The following is a 20,703-nucleotide window of genomic DNA, read 5'->3' on the forward strand; positions in this document are numbered from 1 at the left end:
CTTTTTGTGAGCTGCTATAAGAAAGGAAGGGGAAAAAAAAAAAAAAAAAAAGAGATGAAAAACATTAATTGTGCAGCATGCCCAGAGTTTTCCCTGAACAGATTTTAAAATCCCAGGGTTAGGTTGGTTAGAGACTGAATGAATCAAACTTATAAAGAGATGCAATCAGTTAAGAAGAAACTATCCCTGGTGCCAGTTGCTTTCATAATCTCTTAACCACAGTACAGCAATGCACAGTACTGGCAGTGAGGAGGCAGTAAGGAGGTAATAAATACAGTTTAATTAAACACAGAAGATTGGAAGTAAGTTTGTTTTTCTTTTCTTTTTCATAAAACCAGAATTAAATAGAAGCACATTGAGATTTTTTTTTTTTTGAAGTATGCAAGCACACGTGTACAGGCATGTATACACAAACATATACTGGCACCCTATGTAATTTACATTGGAAAAAGTAAGCAGTAATTTCCCTGAGGCATCATGTGCACGTGGAGCTTGCCAAATGGATGCGTTAGAAGGTATTCCACACAAAACCACAACCATACATTACACTAAAACATCAGGAAACCATGGTGAAAAAGCAATTGGAACCTTTTTTCTGGCATTTCTCCCTTACCCTATGTGTAATGCTGCAGCACTTGAGATGTAACAGGTAGCCTCAAAAATTTCATTTTACTTGTGGTGCAAGTTACCTGCTTGTCTGAAAAAAAGCCCTTCCTACCTAACAAAAAGTCTTGGGGGTACTATGCTGATGAACATAATAGAAACAATTCAAGCAGACTGACAAGATATGCTAATTTTGTCGGTACCCAGAATTCACATAAAATGCCCTTACACTTCAGAATGAGTTTAACTCAAAAAAGGTTTGGAGGAGTTGGTATTCCATCAAACATCCAACTGCTGAGTACTAATTTTGGCTACATATGTTGATACAGATAGGAAAGCTGGTCCATTGTCTTTGTATAAATATTGATAAACAGATAAAACCTGATTTGTTATATTTATATACTATTCTATACATGAGGTAGTTGCATATAATGTGTAATTTCTATTTTCATAAAATGGAACAACGTTCGAGTTACAGAACATGCAGAAATATTTTTTACTGCTTTTATGACATTTATAGTTCAGTTGCTGCTGAGAAAGATGAAGCTCTTTATAAAATCAAAACTGAAGCTTTTCTAGATTGCTGAAGTCTAATCGACTGTCCTAGCACTTATTTCTCAAAGGAGTAAAAAGCAAGCAGCAGCAATGGCATTTGCTGGTGCAGGAACAGTTGGGGTTTTTTACTTTCTTTTTTTTTTTTTCCTCCATTTGTTTGAAGTCAGTTGTTAGTCAGGTCTGCTTCACCAAGGAGGGACTAAGGGGGAGAGGGGTGTTAGTCAAGGTCATAGACAGCCTTTACAGGAAGGCTTCAAGGGACAGACAACCAGTTCAGCTAACCAAACCTGAAAGGGAACGTTAAGGGAACAAAACCTCAATAACTTAAAAACTTTAAAAAATGAGTAACAATCTAGTCAGTAGTCTCCAAGAGAAATGTGGAGCAGCTTCTTAGGTGAATATTAGGACAGAAAAATGTTTTAAGACTAGTGATAAAATATTCAGTCAGGACAGAATCTTTTTAACATTCAGAAGAGGTTATTCAGGAACAGTATCATTTCACTCATTACAGATGAGCAAACACCATCATTATCACCACCACTTATCATTTTTAGCCTCTGGAGATTACAGCCAGGACCAGCACTCTACTGTGCTAGAGACTGTACATATAGATAAGGAGAGGCGTTCCTTACTTTGAAGAGCTTATAATTTAAATAGGTGAAAGAGAAAAAGAAAAGTGTATTACTTCCTCTGTGCGAGGAAGTACACGGAAGTTGGTTCAGCAGAACCTGTATATATTGGACACAGTGTAATTGGAAATTGGACTCTTGCTGGAGAATGAGAGATGGTAAGCTGGGAACACTTGGAGCATGTTTTTTTGTTTGCTTGTTTGTTATTTTTTGTTATTTTTTGTTTGTTTGTTATTTTTTGTTTGTTTTTTACAATGGGATAGATCAGCTCATAATTCAATTATTTGCCTTGTAACAATCACTTAATCTCTAAAATAAAAACAGTATTTGCATGCCAGTGACTCAGAAGAGAAGCAGAAGCAAACATGAACATCAATAGAAACCTCAGACTTGAAAAAGATGACCTGTACTCTTTTGGTTTTATCCTGTTATGTTGTTCTTCACAGCATGACCTTTAGGGTTTTCTGATTGCTCAGGACAGGCCACACTAATAGGAACGGATTTCACTCTTTGACCACTATATCTATCTCTCTGCTGGAATTCAGAGAGGATGGGGCTGAAAATGGACTCAGGGATACTCAGTAAATATAAGCCAGTCGTAGAAGGCAGTTTACATGTTGGGTTCACAGAGCTGGCCTGAACACTCAAAGAGAAAACATACTAAATTTTTCTTAACTCCAAAAGAAATCTTTTAAGAAATTATTCCCAATGCATTTCTTCTGCTCTAATTCCTTCCTAAAGGAGAACATGTTCTGTTACTGTCCTCCCTATCTTTTTACTGGACCAAGCTCTTTATCTATCTCAAGAAAGATTCTGGGTTGACAAAATACTTTTCTCAAGGGGAAGATGCTGATCTTCCTGATGCCTCTCAGGGCAGCCTGGGGTTTAACTGAAAAGCAGAGCATGTGAATCCCTTGTTTATGTCTTTTATTTCATTGTCTACTGTATTTGCCCTCTAATATACAGGAATAAGATTATCGCCATTTAAGAAAAGTCATTTCCATTTAAGTCAACAACATGCCAGATAAAATGTGTGCTGTCACAGACTCATTTATACTGGAATTTACCCAGAATAGTGACTTCTAATAATTGATGCTGAAGTGGACATGGAAAGATTTAGGATGCTATAGAAACAAGATTTACAGTGAGTCATGACCTAGAAGGGAAGAAAGAGAAGGTGCTTAAGTGAATCAGCCTGGTCAGCTCTGAGCAACAACAAAAAACCCTAGAGCTATGTTGTTTCTTGCAGCTTGGTCCTTAACAATAATTGCCAACCTTCAGAGAGACAGCACCCGTATAAGTAATTCCAGAAGGCCACAGCTGTTTCTGCCCAGGGCCATGCAGCAATGCCTGCTCTGTGATGTCTAGTGTCCTCTGTTCCAGAAACACGGTGCAGGGATTTACTTACAACCCAGACCTGCAGAGAGCTACACTGATGTTCTAGGGTTGATTTGCTTGGGTCCTGCACCTTACCTAAGTTGGAAGCTATTCCTTCCACCCAGTCTAAGAGGAATAAGAAGAGGCTAAGAATGCAGAGATTTAAGAAAAGAGGTTTTCTGAACCTCTCTGGAGCCTCTTTAACTAACATACTTTCTGCTCTTCAGTGAGTCTTTTCACCTCAGGAAGAAGTTTACCCCTGTAAGATGATTATTTGAGGGTTTGAACCTATCAAGAGTAAGTGTATATGGATGACAGTATATAATTAATTTGCTATATATCACTCCTATGACACAAGAAATGTTATAAAAATAATTATGGTAGCTTTCACCAGTCTTATATTTGGGACCTCAAACTGCGTATCAGGCATAATTAAATAAATTCCACTTATGTAGCTAGACATGTTTCTAATTAACACTCACTAGTTAACTCAGTTAACACTCGTTATCCCATTGTTTACTTTCCTGTCCTAGGTGTTCTTACACATATCACAAGCCATGGGCTAAAAAAACCCCAAAACCCCAAAACAATAAAGAGAAAGAATAAAAGTTTTGTAAGCAGGTAACCGTCTGAGAAAACAAGCACCTTCCCAGTTCGGCATGTTTTTCTAAACAGTATTTGCTGTGAGAAAGAATGACAAGACAGAGACCATACAAGGAAAGAAAAAAAAAATCCTTAGTAACTTATTAAACTTTTTTAAAAAGTGTGAAGAGGGTATTTCATTACGGTGGGAAAGAAATAGCATGACTTAAGGTTACACTAGACTAAATCCAATTGATTAATGGCTTGATTTTCAAATTCGATGAGCACCTATATTTCTAAGATGCTGACTTCAAAAGAATATTTGGATGCTTAGAACTTCTGTAAATACATCATAGTGACTTGTCCGAGATCATACCAAAGTGGCTGATGACAAAACTGAGAACAGATACTGCCCTCCAAAGTCCCAGTTCACAATTATACAGTATCCCCTGGAAAACCCACTTCAGTGTTCTGAGTATTCCAACTAAAATCAGGACTATATGATGCTGGTCCTTCTCTGCATAAATAGCAGAGACATTTCTATCTGAAAAATTCATAATTTAAGTGACATTTACAGAAGGAATGTTTTTTTTATTGTTAACAAGCTATGCTAAATATATAAAAATCAAATACTTTGAAATTGCATGACTTGGTCAATAGGTGATGTGGCAAAGGAGAGATTTGTATGTTTGGTGGGAATAAGAAGGAACGACCAGAGCATATCAGTTACAGTTAAACACAAGACAAATCCTCTGTTGCTCCTCTATTACACATTGTCAACAATCTTTTCTTTTTTTATAGTGCCTCTACCTAATACTTGTCAGAGAGAAAATATGCAGTAAGATATATGTAGTAAGACATTGGTCAATCAGAAAATTAGTGATACCCATTCAAGATCCAGTTTTAAAGAGAAAAATAGGACATCAACTTGCATCTTTTACCTGTGCTTTTGCCAATGGCACGGCACGGAGTTTCTTGACTGCATCAGTAATGTCTCTGGTTTCCACAAAACAGAGGACACTGCAGATTGCTTTAGCTACTTCAATCACATTATCAACCTTGTGCTGTTGATAGCAAAGAAAGAAAATTAAAAAAGCAAACAGTAGACACATACCATTTAGCAGGAACACCTTACCATAAACTTCATGCCAGTGAAGATGTAGAAAAACATATCTGCTCATGCAAAATTCAAACACACCATGCATTAGTCTGGCTATGTTGAAATCGCTAGTAACCAGTAGTTTCCTAAGGATAGCATAATTTTTGTTGAAGTCCAGTTATCTACCACAAAATGTGCCTTGTTGAAAAATGCAACGAATTTGGTATCTAAGACTGATTTTGAGGCAAAACATTGGTTTGTCTGAACTTCATGAGCATAGAAGCACTGTAAAGAAACTTCTGAGGAAACCTGAACCCAAATGACTCACAAACCTTCTGAGGTTTTTATGATACTGTAAATTTATCCCTACTATTGTCTCCTACCATCTCTGTGAGAGCTGGCAGACAGCCATGTTCCTCTTAAAAATAGTGACTGTGTGGGAGGCTGTATAATCTGACACCTGTGGACTGAATACTTCTGCAACTAGCTTTTCTACAAAATATATATATAGTTCAAATTATTAAATCTTATTGATAATAAATTTAGACCTTTAAATATTACCATATGAAAAAAATCTCTAGATTAATAATCTCAGGATTACTTTGGGGAATTCAAGAAAAAAAATTTGGATCCCAAAGGAAGGCAAATGCAATCTTCAAATATCAAGTACTCTGTGTTCAGGAAAATAAATAAATAAAAATTCATGGGTTTCCTGCATAGTTTGATCACTTCATTAAACCTTAAAATACATTCTCTGACCACGTAGAAGCTCTCCTGTAAATATTCTCCATGTTTCTGCACTGATAAATGTTCCTTTTAGTGTGCTACAGAATGTCTATGTACTGATAAAGCCATTTCTCTAACTAATCCATTTAATGCCTGAAAAAGAAAAATTGTAGCAAGATGAACTTTCTATCTTCAAGCTTAAGGTCTATATGCAGACTGTACTGAGAAGGTTACCACCTGTCATTAATACAAATAAATGTAAAAATATATTGAGGTTACTAATTCCACATTACCTGCCTTGAGCAGAACTAAAGGAGGAATGAATTACATAAAATATCCTCAAATATTTGGTGGTCAGAATTCTTTTAAATATAAGTTGTTGGGGTTTTTTTTTTAGTAATTAAAGACAGCAACATGTTTTCGTACTAGAGGTTCTGGAGAGAAAAAGGCTATGGCTGACTGATCTCTTGAGAACTTTAGACCCTCCTTTGGTCTGAAGTTGATTCACTCTTCTGCCAATTTATAAGGAGTGCATTTCCTTTCTTTCATATTTCTTTCCTACCACTTAGATTTTTAAATTGAACTCTTGCAGGATTTACTCTCTATGCACACATACATTGCCAGCAGAAGTAGAAACCTGTAAAAATGGTATGGCTTTCTTACCATGTATAACACTGACAAACCAAAGCATTATACATGCTAGTTTACTGTGGAGTTGTTAAAGAAATGCATATATATATACACACACACACACATATACATACATATATAATTTTTAATTACTATATATAGCTTGTAATTAAAAATTAAATATAATTCTAATTTAGCATTTAAGTACATTTTAATTTAGCATTTTTCTTCTTCACAAGTGGATATGGATTATTAGAACAAGGGATTTTATGCCTATAAAGACACATTCATGCAGGGCAATTTCTGAGGGGTACATGAGCAATAGACATACACAAGAGTAATCCTTGAGTAGAGAAACACCTATATGCTGGACAGAAAAAACCAAAAACAACAAAAAAACCCCACCAACCAAAGCCAAAAAACCCAACAGTTTATATATTTTGTATGTACATATATATGCTGTTCCACAAAGAGAGTTGGGTATCTTGAGGAATGTATCCATTTCTGTATAATATACTATTCCATTTAGAGATAAATTAACAAAGTACTTAATATTTTATAGAAGCTACTCTACCATAGACTTTGTTTATATGGTAGCTACTTCTAAGGAGCAGATTGCAGATCAAGGAGAGTAAGCATATAAAAAAATTGTGTAATATTGTATACTATGAATGATGACTTCTTTCACACTATTTCTCTTTTTGGATATTATCATGTAAAGAGATTTCCTTTTCCTTATGTAGACATATGAAATTGATTTTTGTCCCAAAGAAGGGAAGACAGAGATTAATTTCTTACAGAAGTTTTACATTTTCTAAAAGTCCAAAAGAATTATAATCAGCATCTTGTATATGGTTTTTTTCCCTCTACATATTCAAATACCAGCAGAACCTTTGAAGGATATTTTGGTGTTTAAATTATTTACACGATTAAAAAATGCTACTTCATTCTAGAACTCTACACTCTGTATTAAAAATTTACAAAGTTTTCTCTCTACATAAATAGTACATTCTGAATAGATTTAAAAATGAAGTGCACGTCAAGTGATTATTAGGGCAATCAAAATGGCTAGTTGTCTGACTGCACACATTCTCTGGGAATACTCTTTACATTTCAACCCGAACAGCATCAATCCCAGCCCCATCTTGTGCCAAATATCCTAAACTTTTTTTTTTTTCATTTTCGTTTTATAGAGGCATTATCCATCATAAAATGCAATTTCCATTTATCGATCATTACTACTAATAATGATAGTGGGCTTGTCACATAAGTCAGAAGTATTGGTATCTCCAAGGCTTTTTAACAGACATCCTTGAACAAGTGAATTTGGAAGTAGGTAGATAAATGTGCAAAAAAATAATTGATTTTTTTTTAACTGAGAATCACAAGACCTGTCTGATTAAAACTGAATGCTTAAGGAAGTTCCAGCTGAATACAGAATTCAAGCAGGTACGTGTGTACTTAACTTAGTATATGTGAGTAAATCCCAGTGGCTTAAAGTTCAGCCTGTGCTGAGGGTGGATTGTGGCGAGTCAGAAGGGTAACAACCCTCCCAGTGATGTGAGTGTGATCTTGTGTAACCTTGGGATAGGGAGCAGTTATTAAGATCCCAATTTTAAACTTTCTTAAAGGAATCATATGTTAAAGAAAATAAGTAAACAAGGATTCAAAGAACAAGTAAAGGTTTCTTATTTTTTGCTTTCTTTACTATGTATTTATGACTATAACATTACATTACAGCTCCATAATTTTTCAAGCCACTTATTAAAGCAAAGCAGTAACGCTAGTTTTAATTATTATAGGTTTGATATACAATTTGACGCCTCTGAATGAAAACATCTGCTTGGTGATCTGACCTATGTCATTAACTTGCAATCCTGCTCTTTTAAGTAACTCATATGAACTTTATTGAGCGTCCCTGTGTAGGCAAGACCTTATTAAAAAAATAAACTATGGAGAATTTTAGCACTAGAGTAACACATGCATATTTGTTGCATAGCATGAATATTTGAAAAATGTCCTGTCTTCCCTTTATAAAAACTTAATGATCTCAAGTAATTGCTTACTCAAGGTAAAAATCTTTAGCAAAAACAAGTTTAAGAGTGCTTCATTATAGGTCTGAGGAATATCTACAGAGCGGCAGTTGCAGAGGGTGGACTGTTATGCCTCATTAATGTTGAGATTATAGCTTTCTTTGAATTTGGAATCTTCTTACTTTAGGCCCTAAAATTTCAAGTGAATGTGAATAACTACACTGATGGGTTTACTTCAGTAAAGAAATATATATGCACATTTGAGCTTGGGGACCTCAATTTCTCAAATGGTTATGACTGCATCACATTTTATACACTAAATAGTCCCCTTTGAGAAGTTGCTTACAAAGGAAAGTTTGGTGAATATTTACACAGTATCAAAAGTAGAGCTTTACTTTGTAGCTAGGCACAGTTCAACAGCTTTAAAATTTGTACGCATTTTGCAAAAGAAAAGTGTCCAAGATTTACACAACAATGTAGAAACTAATATATATAATAGAATATAGAAATACCCGTGTATCAAGAATATACACAAAGATTAAAATCTGGACTTGAATACAGGTGACAGTTTTCTGAAACAAAATAAGAATTTTATTTTTTAACATATATTTCAAAGAAAACCATACTTCAGCATAATAAGTTTTAACTCCAGAAGGGATGTACTGGAATATCTCCACACTAAAGCAGTATTCTTTGATTTTACTAATTTACTTCATTTTCTTTCCAGTTCCAAACCCTAGAAAGTCGGTTAGCATGACAACCTCAAATCCAGATTAAATAGCCATTTGGTTTCTTCCAAGCTATCACTCAAATATGCATTTGTCCTTTAGACTTTTGTCCTTAAAACATTAGTTAGCAGAGGTTTCCTAAGAGATTTTTCCTTCAAACATGTAACATTCAGTTGGCAGCCCACTACACTTTAAAATAAGGCTTTTATGAGTTTTTGCTGCCTAAACCTAATCCTGCAAACTGTCTCATGCTTAAATATATATCCTAATATATAAACATTTGGCTTGTGGGTTTGCAAAATCAGGGACAAATTTTGCAGATACGTACAGTGTATTATACCTCTACTAATTCCAAATATTATACTGCCAACCCAAATAATCCTGTTTTTATTTAGAGGTTCCTTGACACTTACAAACAGTCACCTTTGATATTTTAATTTTGTGCACTTTCTTCCTAATCTCAAGCCACATTTTGTTAAGAGAATTTATATCCTTTCAAAGTCAGGTTAAACAGCCTTAATTAAAAGTCTTCCTTAATTGCATTTGAGAGAGTTTAATAATTAGATACCTTTGACGTAGAAGTTAATGCTTTTCTGGTATAAGGAACAGAGAACAAATACCTCATTTTGCAATAGATATTCCACTTGACCTCTATATTTCATAATAACCGAGACAAGGTTCCGTCTGGAAATCAGAAAAAAGAAAACAATATCAAGTTAATAACAACTGGATAAAGAGAACAGGTTTGCCTCCCCCCCCGCCTCTATAAATTGGGAATAGTTAATTGACAGTGATTTTATGTTGGTATAAAATAAGGACAAGTGTTTATGTAGACGTCATGTAATTAGGCCTCGATGTCCATGGTTTTTTGGTAATCCCAAGCTGTGAATTTGTTTTACTTTTGTAGATAGACATACACCACTGTAGTTCCATGCCTTTGTCATGCTACAGAAGTTACCATGAAGTTTATACAGGCAGATTGCTGTGCCTTAGCAAAATTTCACTAAATGAATTAGGATCATGAACAGGACTATACACCTCTCTACATCGAACTCCAGGACTGACGCTTCAGCTGTAAACCTCACCATTTTAGAACCACAGGCTCCAAGTGCTCTCCCCAACAGATAACCAGAATCAGAGTTTTGCTTTTAAAAAGCATTTGCGTAATTCTCTGTGTTTCAAGCACAGTGAAATTCTAGCTGTCGTTTATTTGTCTGCTAGAACAAAACAAAAAAGGTGCCTATGAGACCATGGCTAAGGTTGTTACGCACAGGAATACACCTTCCTTTTCCTTTGAAGGCCACCTCTGTAGGGTCAAATCTTCAGGAAAGGGTACAGAAACCTTAATTCCCATTTCCACACCCTGCCTAGCCTACTGATTGGTAAAATGGACACATTATTGCCTTGGTGGTCCTCAGTGGTAGTTAGGGTTTGCATGTGCTTTTATGGAAAAGTGGAAATTGCAATTTATATTCAGTGTTTATTTGTTTTACTCTGTCACTTTACCCTTGACTTTTTCTTCCTTTTATATTTCCCACCGACCCTTTGTATTAGGGTTCTCTCTCTTCAGAAAGCTTAGAAGGAATTTTCCCCTCATTGCAGTCTGGTAGCTGTAAGTCGCAAAAGTCTTTTGATTGCTTCAAAGCAAATGGACTATTGTTTACAGAGAAATTGTGTGTGTCCTCACGTATCTTAGTTGGGCTAACTGAGCAATCAGAGATTAGCATTGCAACTACGGTCCAAAGTAGAGGTTTCATGGTACGTGGTTAGACTTTCATTATATATGTTGTATGGCAAGAGAAGGAAAGAGAGTCATTGCACTGAAATCATCATACAGAATAGAGAAATGTTGGGCAGCCTTCCCTGTGCTAATACCGGAGTGCATTTTCCTGTAGATGCCTACTATTCAACTCCTCCTACAGATAGTTTTGCCTTTACAGCTTTTTATTTCCAATCTGCACTAGTCTTATCTAGCCAGGCAGTTTGTGTGTTGAGTAGCTGTCTGGCAATTCCTCCTGTAATCCTGTTAAATCATAGCTGATACAAGTTGTTGCTCTGGCTTTGACCAAGTCTCCAGGCATAACATCTTTTTCATAGCATTACCCAGCTCAAAAGTAGTTCTGGACATATGAGCTTGCCTTGTTGCATACAGGTAAGCATATTTATCAGCATGCTTGGCCTAAATGCAGGTTTCAGAATAATTTTGTAAGTTATAATACTAGTTCAAAAAATTAACATATTTTCCATCAGTTTATTCTACCCTAGAGAATTTTCTGTATAAAGTAGCCATAATTTTACATAATAAATAGGAAACAAATCCAGCAACTTGTAACAATGATCAAAATACCTCTACTAATGCTATCCTGAATCTTTGGCTGCTAGATAACTAATAATACTCATATGTTACCACACAGACATAGTTCATACTTGCACATCTCTGATAGCTGTTGTGCTGGTTTGGGCTGGGATAGAGTTAATTTTCTTCATAGTAGCTGGTACGGGGCTTTGTTTTGGATTTGTGCTGAAAACAGTGTTGATAACACAGGGATGTTGTCATTACTGCTGAGCAGTGCTCACACCGAGCCAAGGCCTTTTCTGCTCCTCACCCCACCCCACCAGCGAGGAGGCTGGGGGGGCACAAGGAGTTGGGAGGGGACACAGCCGGGACAGCTGACCCCGACTGACCCAAGGGATATTCCAGACCATAGGACGTCATGCTCAGCATAGAAAGCTGGGAGAAGAAGAAGGAAGGGGGGGGGGGGGCCATTAGGATTGATAGTGTTTGTCTTCCCAAGTCACCGTTAGGGGTGCTGGAGCCCTGCTTTCCTGGAGATGACGGAACACCTGCCTGTCCATGGGAAGTGGTGAATGAATTCCTTGGTTTGCTTTGCTTGTGTGTGCGGCTTTTGCTTTACCTATTAAACTGTCTTTATGTCAGCCCATGAGTTCTTTGTCACTTTTATCCTTCTGATTCTCTCCCCCATCCCACTGTGAGGGAGGTGAGTGAGCGGTGCTTAGTTGCTGGCTGGGGTTAAACAACAACTGTGTATAAATATGGCAATGCTAACCAACCCATGAACATTCAGTGGTTTTTTGACATTGAGCAAATTTTTGGAGCTTTTAGCAAGGCAACATGGTACAATAGTTTTGAAAAGAAAAGAAAAGAAAAAAGGAAAGTACAAACAATTTGAGAGAGTCAGTCTTGCATCTGAGCTAGTCTAAATGGGAGGAAGACGACAAGTATACAGCATATACTTACAGCATTCATTTTTCAGTTTCCTGGCAGCAGCACCTACTGCAGAGCAATGTTAGGTTTCCTTTCTAAAATGCTGTTTATCACCATGCTGCCTAACTAAGCTGTGCTTAACTGCATAGATCAGACTAGCCATCATGTTAGTTACTGGCACCTCAGCATCTGAGATTATGGGCCGATGGACTGTAGTTCTTCTGATGCACTCATTGATTTACATTGTGTTTGGTTTTCAAGCTATGAAAATCAGTGTGTGAAGCGATGCAGGGGCTGCTGGATTTATTTGTTCACATTTGTCTGTGAGAACAAATCTGATTATTACAGAGGTAAGGTTCTAGTTCATTCTTTTTAATTCATCTCAAGAACTTCAAACAGTTCTTTTTCCTTCTCTGCTGGATCTAAGCAGACTGAGCATCTCAATCAATATGTTCTCTAAAACACAAATGTTTGTGTGCTACAATCAGAAATGTAACTACAGTACATGCAGACAACCATAAGCATTATTTTATTTAGCTAATCTAAGTACTCACAGCTGTGAAGACACAGCAATATAGGCAAGCAATCTGCTGGCCTTCCTAGGTGCCAGGCAGATTTGCAGAGACTGTGTTGAGCCCATTCTACTGCATCCATCTACTCCATCTCTAATACAGCCCTAGCTAGATATAGAATTGAGGAATTATAACATGTTGCAAAAATACATTCCAGTGCAGAATAAGTACGAAGATGTTGCATGTGCTGGTAGAAACAGCTGTTATGACTAGGTATGATATTATTGACTGGCCTACTCACAAAAAATACTAGGGTGGTGCCGCTTACTAGAAAAAGGGCTTTTCTTCACTGTATGGCTCACCTTATAATTTTGGTAGTGCTTCAAATCTAAGTACCTTCTCAACATAATTGTGCTAGTGCTTTCGGCTCAAATAGTTGCATCTAATGGGGAAAAAGAATATGTAAACACTGCTAAAGTTTGCTCCAGGGAGTGATTTTTTGATCCCTAAGTTAAGGAGTGCGTGAAGGCTTGTGTTTACAATACTTGGAGAAGCCACAGTTAGATAGAACCAGCTGTGCATCCTGTGTAGCACCAACTCTACAGTGCTACTAAGACATGTAGGGTTTTTATTCATTAAAAAGGGGGGTTTCCAGTTCAAAATACCCAACATAACTTGAGGCAGGCTGTCATGGCGGTATTTCCATACCATAACATGGAAGGTATGTAATGCATATCCTGGAGCAAGCCTTAAGCACAACACTGGAAGACTGCATATGTGCAAGGAGTCTAGAGTGGCGCTGTCTCATGTACATGGCCTCCAGGAAGCAGTCCCTGGAATGAACTAGGAAGTAGATTAGAATCAGGTTAGAGAATACTTAAACTGGACATACGTATGTCCATGGGCCCTGATTGGATGCACACATGAATGCTGAGGGGACTGGCTGATGTCATTGTGAGGCCACTCTTGATAATCTTTGAACAAACAGGGTGACTGGAAGAGGTGTCTGAAGATTGGAGGAAAGCAAATGTCACTCCCATCTTCAAGAAGGGCAAGAAGGAAGGTGCAAAGAACTACAGGCTGATCAACCTCAACTTGAACCCTAGGAGGGTGATGGAGCAACTAAACCTGAGAACCATTTCCAGGCATATGAACTACAAGAAGGTGATAGAGAGTAGTCAGAATGGATTCACCAAGGAAAAGTTGTGCTTGACCAACCTGATAACCTTCCATGATGAAATCATAGGTTTTTGACACGACACTGTCACCCATAACAACCTCATAGAGAAGCTAATGAACTATGGGCTGAACGAGCAGACAGTGAGGTGGATTGAAAACTGGCCCAATGGCTAGGCCCAGAGGGAGGTGATCAGTGGCACAAAGTCCACCTGGAGGCTGGTAACTAGCGATGTACCCCAGGGGTCAGTCCTGGGTCCAGTACTGTTTAACATCAGTGGCTGATACACCAAAAGGTTGTACTGCCACCCAGAGAGACCTCAACAGGATGGAGAAATGGGCTGACAGGAACCTCATGAAGTTCAGCAAAAGGAAGCGCAAAGTCCTGTGCCTGGGGAGGAATAACCCCATGCACCAGCACATGCTGTGGGCTGACTGTCCGTAAAGTAGCTTTGCAGAAAAGGACCTGGCAGTCCTCGTGGATAGGAAGCTGAACATGTATCAGCAGTGTGCCCTTGCAGCAAAAAAGGCTAAAGGTGGCTAAAGGTATCCTGGGCTGCATTAGGAGGAGTATTACCAGCAGGTTGAGGGAGGAGATCCTTCCCCTCTTACTCAGCACTGGTGAGGCCACACCTGGAATATTGTGTCCAGTTCTGGGCTCCTCAGTATGAGAGACATGTATGTACTGGAAAGTGTCAAACAAAGGGCCACTAAGATGATGGAAGGACTGGAGCCTCTCTCCTACAGGGAAAGATTGAGAGCTGGGACTGTTTAGCCTAGAGAAGAGAAAGCTCAGGGGGGATCTTCTTGATGTATATAAACAACTGAAGGGAGGGTGCAAAGATGAGGGAGCCAGGCTCTCTTCAGTGGTGACAGGACAAGAGGCAACGGGCACAAACTGAAACACAGGAAGTATCGAGGGTGACTGAGTACTGGCATAAATTGCCCAGAGAGGTTGTAGCGTCTCCCTCCTTGCACATATTCAGAAACCATCTGGAGACAGTTCTGGCTAAGTCAGGCTGTGTGCAAACATTACTTAATTAGGTCTTATACAAAGAAAACCTCCTCTTGTCTGTTTTGAATCTGCTACTTTCACTTCATACTCCCTTTATCCTGCATTGGAAGATACAGTAAATGATCCTTTTCTGCAGACATTCTCTGTGCTTCCTAGTTTCATATACTTGTCATCTATAAAATATCCATCTTCTATTATCTCTTCATCAGGATGAAGAATATTATTACTTATTTGTTTCTCATATGGAAGGGATTTCATTCCTATGAGCATCCTTGCTGCCCTTCTCTTCACTTTTTCAAGTTCTATTACATCATATTTGAAATGGGAGAAGCAGAACTGTCAGCCATATTCAAGATAAATGAACACCCTACACTGATACTGTGGGATAATATTGTTTTTTGTTTTTTTCATTTCTTTCATAATAATTCCCAACATTTGTTTAATCTTTTTTGCAGCTGCTGGGCACCAAGCTGACATTCAGAACTATTGATTATAACCCCAAGAACTCATTCCTGGTGGTAAAAGTCAACTCAGAGCCTATGATTTCATATGTGAATTTAAGACCGTTTCCTCCCATCTACATTTATCTTCTCAAAATTTCATCTGCCACTTTATCACACACTCAACTCAGCATTGTAAAATCCTTCTGCAAATCATCACAGGCAGCTCCAGTGCACATTATGGGCAGCAAACTTTTGTCACTTAGCTATTACCCCTTTTTTTCTCAGATAAGTTAGAAATGCAATTGAGAGCACAAGGCCTGACCACAGATCTTTCTGGGTCATCACTGCTGGAAAATGTTTTCTCCTACCTGTCAACACAGTTCAAGCTTTTACTTTTTCAATATTTACTGAGCTTGTGGTTGAAGAAAGAAAGTATTTATTGCCCTACAGTACCAGAGGAAATTTTGCAGACCATAGTTGATTTGCAGCTCAACATCTTTTATCATATATCCCCTCTGAAGATTCTCCTTGCAATAGAAAAGGCCACATACTTTACATCACAAGAAATAAAACAGCCAATAAGTAGTGTGTGTATAGACTGTATGATTGGTTTGATCTCTGTAGCAAGGACCAGAACGGAGATTTGGGCCATGCTCTTAGGAAACCAGATGGGTCCTCAGTAAGCATCAGATATTCACCTTGAACAAGCCGCTACCTGTCTGTTTTCCTCCATCTGCTAAATGACAGGTGTGGCATTTACTGTTCTTGGCAAAGTACTTTGTAACACATTGATGAAAAACATTACAAAAAGTGTTAACAGCTTCTTTATCTAAGTGCATGAAATGGAACATAATGAAAGTTGAATGAGGAATCTGTCTCATTTAGTGCTTGTCCATGGTAGGTTAGCTTTAGAGTCAGATATGTTTTGAGTGCCAAGTTAAAAACTTGTCATAGATAGCCTCCATTACAAAAATAAAATAAAATAAAACAAAACATCACTCAACTGTGAAAACACAGGCATAATAAAGAGCAAATCTATTATTTCTACAGTATTTACTCTTAAAAATTCTCTAAGAGCAATGCACACATGAGAATTATGACTCCTTCAATCCTGGGAATCTTTAGGAAACATGTAAGCTCTAATGAAACCTTCAATGACATGAAAGGGAGAGAATGGGGAAAAATTACACAGATCTATAAATTATTATTGCTAAGCAATCAAGAAGGTCTGAAAATAAGAGTCTAAAACATTGAACCAATTTTCTTTCTCTTTGGTATCATTCCTGTCCCCAGTAGGTCTCAGAATTGTCCTTTGACACCAAGACACTCACTACAAATACGAACAAACAGAAATATTGTTAAATACCAATGTTCTTACCGAGTCAGTCTCCAGGCACAACTGTCTTCTAACAGCTGATTCACACTGAACTGTCTTTGGTCATCCTCATGCTGTGGAAGAGAAGCATATAGTGAGATATAGTATTCTGATTGAAAGAACGCATGTTGGAGAGATTTGCTTGGTATTTTCCAAAGTCAGCATGTTCTTTTAGGAACAGTCCTTTCAGAGTGTTCAGGATGTTTCAATCTGAAATTTTATTTGGCGACTCTCTCTCATGTTACACTGGGTTGTACTATATAGGAGGCCAAACCAGATTGTCACAGTAGTTCCTTCTAGCTACATATAGATGAAGACTATAGCCCAGCCTCAGTAAACCCGGCCTCTGCTTTCTTCTTACAGACAGCAGAAGGCACCCTTTTGCAATGGCAATATACACCAGCCACAAAGCAGAAATTGGTTTTCATCCACAACCCCTCTGCTGCTTCCTTTTCTAAGAAAACAGAACAGAGAACACCCGTACCATCCTTTGCAACCCTTCTGAAGGGACTTCTCTCAGTGAAGTCACAGAGATGATCAAGGCACCAAAGCATTTTTTGTATGAGGAGAGGCTGAGCTAGGACTGTTCAGTCTGGAGAGGGGAAAGCTCAGGGGGAATCTTATCAGTATGTACAAGTATCTGATGGGAAATAATGAAGACAAGGGAGTCAGACTCTTTTCAGTAGTGCTTACTGACAGGACAAGAGGCAAAGGGCACAAATTAAAACACGTGAAATTCCATGTTAACACACACACAAAAAATATTGTGAAGGAAGGACAGGAAGATGTTCCTGAAACACAGGAAGATGTTGCCCTGAAAGATTGTGGAGTAGGTTTGAATATCTGCTGAGATATTCAAAACATGACCAGACATGGTCCTGGGAAACCTACTCTAGCTGACCCTCCTTGAGCAGAGGGATTGGACTAAATGATCCCATGAGATCCCTTCCAGCCTAAACAATTCTGTGATTTTGTCTTATTTCATATATTCTGCTGACCAAACCTGTTCCAATTCAGATATATTTCTTTCTCCAGCCCCATGGATTTGTTGCCTTTGATGCCTTAACCCTTCCCACCCCATGGAGGTAGCTCAGCCCATGCTAGGCATGTACTGCCAGCTTGTAAGCACCACCATGTCCTGAAAATTCTGCCCTTTTTCTGACCCATATCCCTATAACTCATAGGGAAAAGTTACTGAGGGGCTTGTGACAAGCATGACCCCAAATTCGCTGGTCAAAGATTACAAAGGGAATGACACTTATAAACAGATATAACCCTGGGAGGGGTGGGGGGATGAGAGAGAAAAGAATTGACTAAGAAAACAGAAGCAGGAAAGCAGCACAGCACATAGGCATCTAGTGGTGACGAGCTTCTGTTTCCATAACGGCTAGGACAGCTGCCAGACATTATTTTTCTTAGTATCTCTAGAACTGTAAATGATGGCTGGGATGGGCACAGTTTAGGCAACCAGGTTACAGCCTATTTATTTACATGTATACTGATCTAAAATATTTGTTCGCTTAAAGGTGAAGCAGACGACAGAAATTGTATCTGGCCAAGGATACAGAAGAATCTAAAAAGTGACTCCATTTTAGGCTGAACTAAACTAATGAAACTTTCAAGTTCTTTGTGAAGGGTAGAAAAAATGGTTTAACCTTAAGTAAAACATTTCAGTAAGGAAAAAAAAATTCTGTTAATATTTCCCTGTTATCACTTTCATACAGTAAACACAAAAAAAAAAAAAGAACAACATAATCCAACAGTGATGAAATATGATTTTTTTCCCCCCTCTTAAACCGAATTTGAAAGCAAATTTGTATTTTCTAAAGAAAAAAACCCCAGTCTTTCACTTGCTTGGCTAAAACAGCCTTCTCCTAATATTTTGAATGTTAGTGAATTCAAATATTGAAAGCTTGTTCAGAAGAAGGTGAACACACTAGCAATTTTTTTCTATTTAATTGAAGTGTAGTAGTGGTCTAAAGCTAGCATTCCTAAGTAACTTGTGTCTCTGCTATGGTTGGATTCAATTTAAATATGTTAATTAACATGTGAATTAATTCACGCTAATTCTGCTTTAGATCGCTATATAGAGAATTGGCAATAGCACTGTTTAAGGAGCGGGATCTTGCTGAGCTAGATACATTACAGATGTTCTGTAAAGAATTCCCATCTGGAGCGCTACTATCTCTTTTATCACATAGAGGCAACAAGTGAAAGATGAATTAGATGAATGAAATGGAAGGGGATGAAGGTAAGAAAAACATTCTCATGCATTAAGCCTTGAAAGTATGTCTCAGATATAAGCACTAAGCTCCACTTTGTCTGGGCATTTGATCTTATACAAACACCTGTGTTTCTTATCTCAGTGTATTGACATGAGAGTGTTACGTGTTATTACAGAGGAGAAGACAGAGTAAGTACTTGGGGGTTAGGGGATGCATTTGAGAGTAGATGGTCTTTTCTCAGCTGATTTCAGAATCTGTCTCTGAACCCCACTAAGTTGCTCCTACAAAAATGATTATGAGACACAAAAAAATAGCTCACGGATGCCCATTTCCTGAGCACAGCACTAAGTGTGCTACATATGGCTCTGACCTAATAACTGCTGGTTTTGCTCACAACTCATGTCTTCTGCCCATGCCATACTCTGAGGCTTGGAGCATCTGACCTCTGACAGCTATCATGCTGCTTCAGTGCATGCTAGAGGACTGGTATAACATCTCAAGCCCTGAGAATATTTTGTAGTGCTACCATAATCAGCAGCATGCATTCAAGGAAGAAAATAGCACCCAGCACTCCATAGTTGCTTGCTATAATACCACGATTTGAATTTGCTGCTTCTAGAAAGAGCAACAGTCAATCACATCCGTCTTGACTCTCAGCAGGTCGTATGCTTTTTTTTTCTTTTTTAAAGTCACGTTACCCTACAGATGAGTAGTGTGTGTGTTCTGCAAAATCCACCCTGCATTTTTATAATGTCGCTGCATGCTTAGCTGTCACACTGCCACCTCTGGAGACCTTACAAATAGCAGAGCACATCTGAACTGAGCAATCACAGGGACAAGGCTTGAGCTACACAACAAGATTGATAAATGACAAACTTCCTCCTTGATCTCATACACTGATAGGACTAGGAGACCTAGTTCATAGGAAGGGATGAATTCGGAAACAATGTGACACAGATGGAAGGAGGGAGCCCTGAAGCTTAGAGATATGTGTGATTGATAGGAACCCAGAAGCTTAAGGGGATCTGATGGACTAGGGCAAAAGGTGGATGTATGTTAATTATTTAGCACCTGAATACATATGGGTGATTATTATATAGAATGGCTGTCAAGATATTCATGTGTTTCTGTGACACTAGTTAAACTACAGTCTTAGTGGAGTTTTCTATAAAATAACATATTCCAAAGTTCAAAATTTGGAAGGATTCTATAGATCACAGGTCAAATTCTCCCCAAGAATAAGCGCAGATTAACTCACAAAAATAAACATTAGCTGCATATGTGCATAACTGAGGTAGCTGAAGAATCTTAAAAGTCTCAAAGTTTGTGCCTTAAAAAAAAAACAAACCCACAACAAAAAAAAACCCAACACACTATTTTCACATCTTTTCATATGAATTCTGAGGGAGGCCTTTTTTTTTTCCATAAACTGCCTCTAATTGCATTTTATGTACAAAGCCAGAAGTTTCAGAGAACAACAACAACAAAATTGACCTTGAGCTCACTGTTGACTACCTCAGATCCTTGAATTCAGTGTGGCTGGAGCAGGTTTCAGCAGACCCAGAGAGATCTACAGAACTGAGTCCAGAGCAAAAGGAAACACTGCAGCTTTCAATGCACCACAGTCTGTGTCTCCTCCACTAGGTTTTGTGTGGTCCTGACAGACTTGCTGGTGCTCCGGCCTGCGAGCAGGACCTCTCCTTTCCGAGTGCTCTGTCACAAGCATACCCTGGAGCTGGAATAAAACTCTGGGTCTATGACTTATGCCA

General features: G+C 38.1%; 1 protein-coding gene across 1 annotated transcript in view; it reads right to left on the reverse strand.

Annotated features, from left to right (window-relative positions):
* Positions 1-20,703, reverse strand: part of PIK3C2G (phosphatidylinositol-4-phosphate 3-kinase catalytic subunit type 2 gamma) — a 211,250-nt gene that overhangs the window by 162,123 nt on the left and 28,424 nt on the right. Inside the window, exons 7-9 of the mRNA XM_052790705.1 lie at positions 16,713-16,783; positions 9,583-9,646; positions 4,688-4,810 (exon numbers count right to left, since the gene is read on the reverse strand). Of these exons, the coding sequence (XP_052646665.1) occupies positions 4,688-4,810; positions 9,583-9,646; positions 16,713-16,783 (258 nt within the window). The remainder of the gene's footprint in view (positions 1-4,687; positions 4,811-9,582; positions 9,647-16,712; positions 16,784-20,703) is intronic.

This window comes from Harpia harpyja, chromosome 6, assembly GCF_026419915.1.
Source record: "Harpia harpyja isolate bHarHar1 chromosome 6, bHarHar1 primary haplotype, whole genome shotgun sequence".
In the NCBI taxonomy this organism is placed as follows: domain Eukaryota; kingdom Metazoa; phylum Chordata; class Aves; order Accipitriformes; family Accipitridae; genus Harpia; species Harpia harpyja.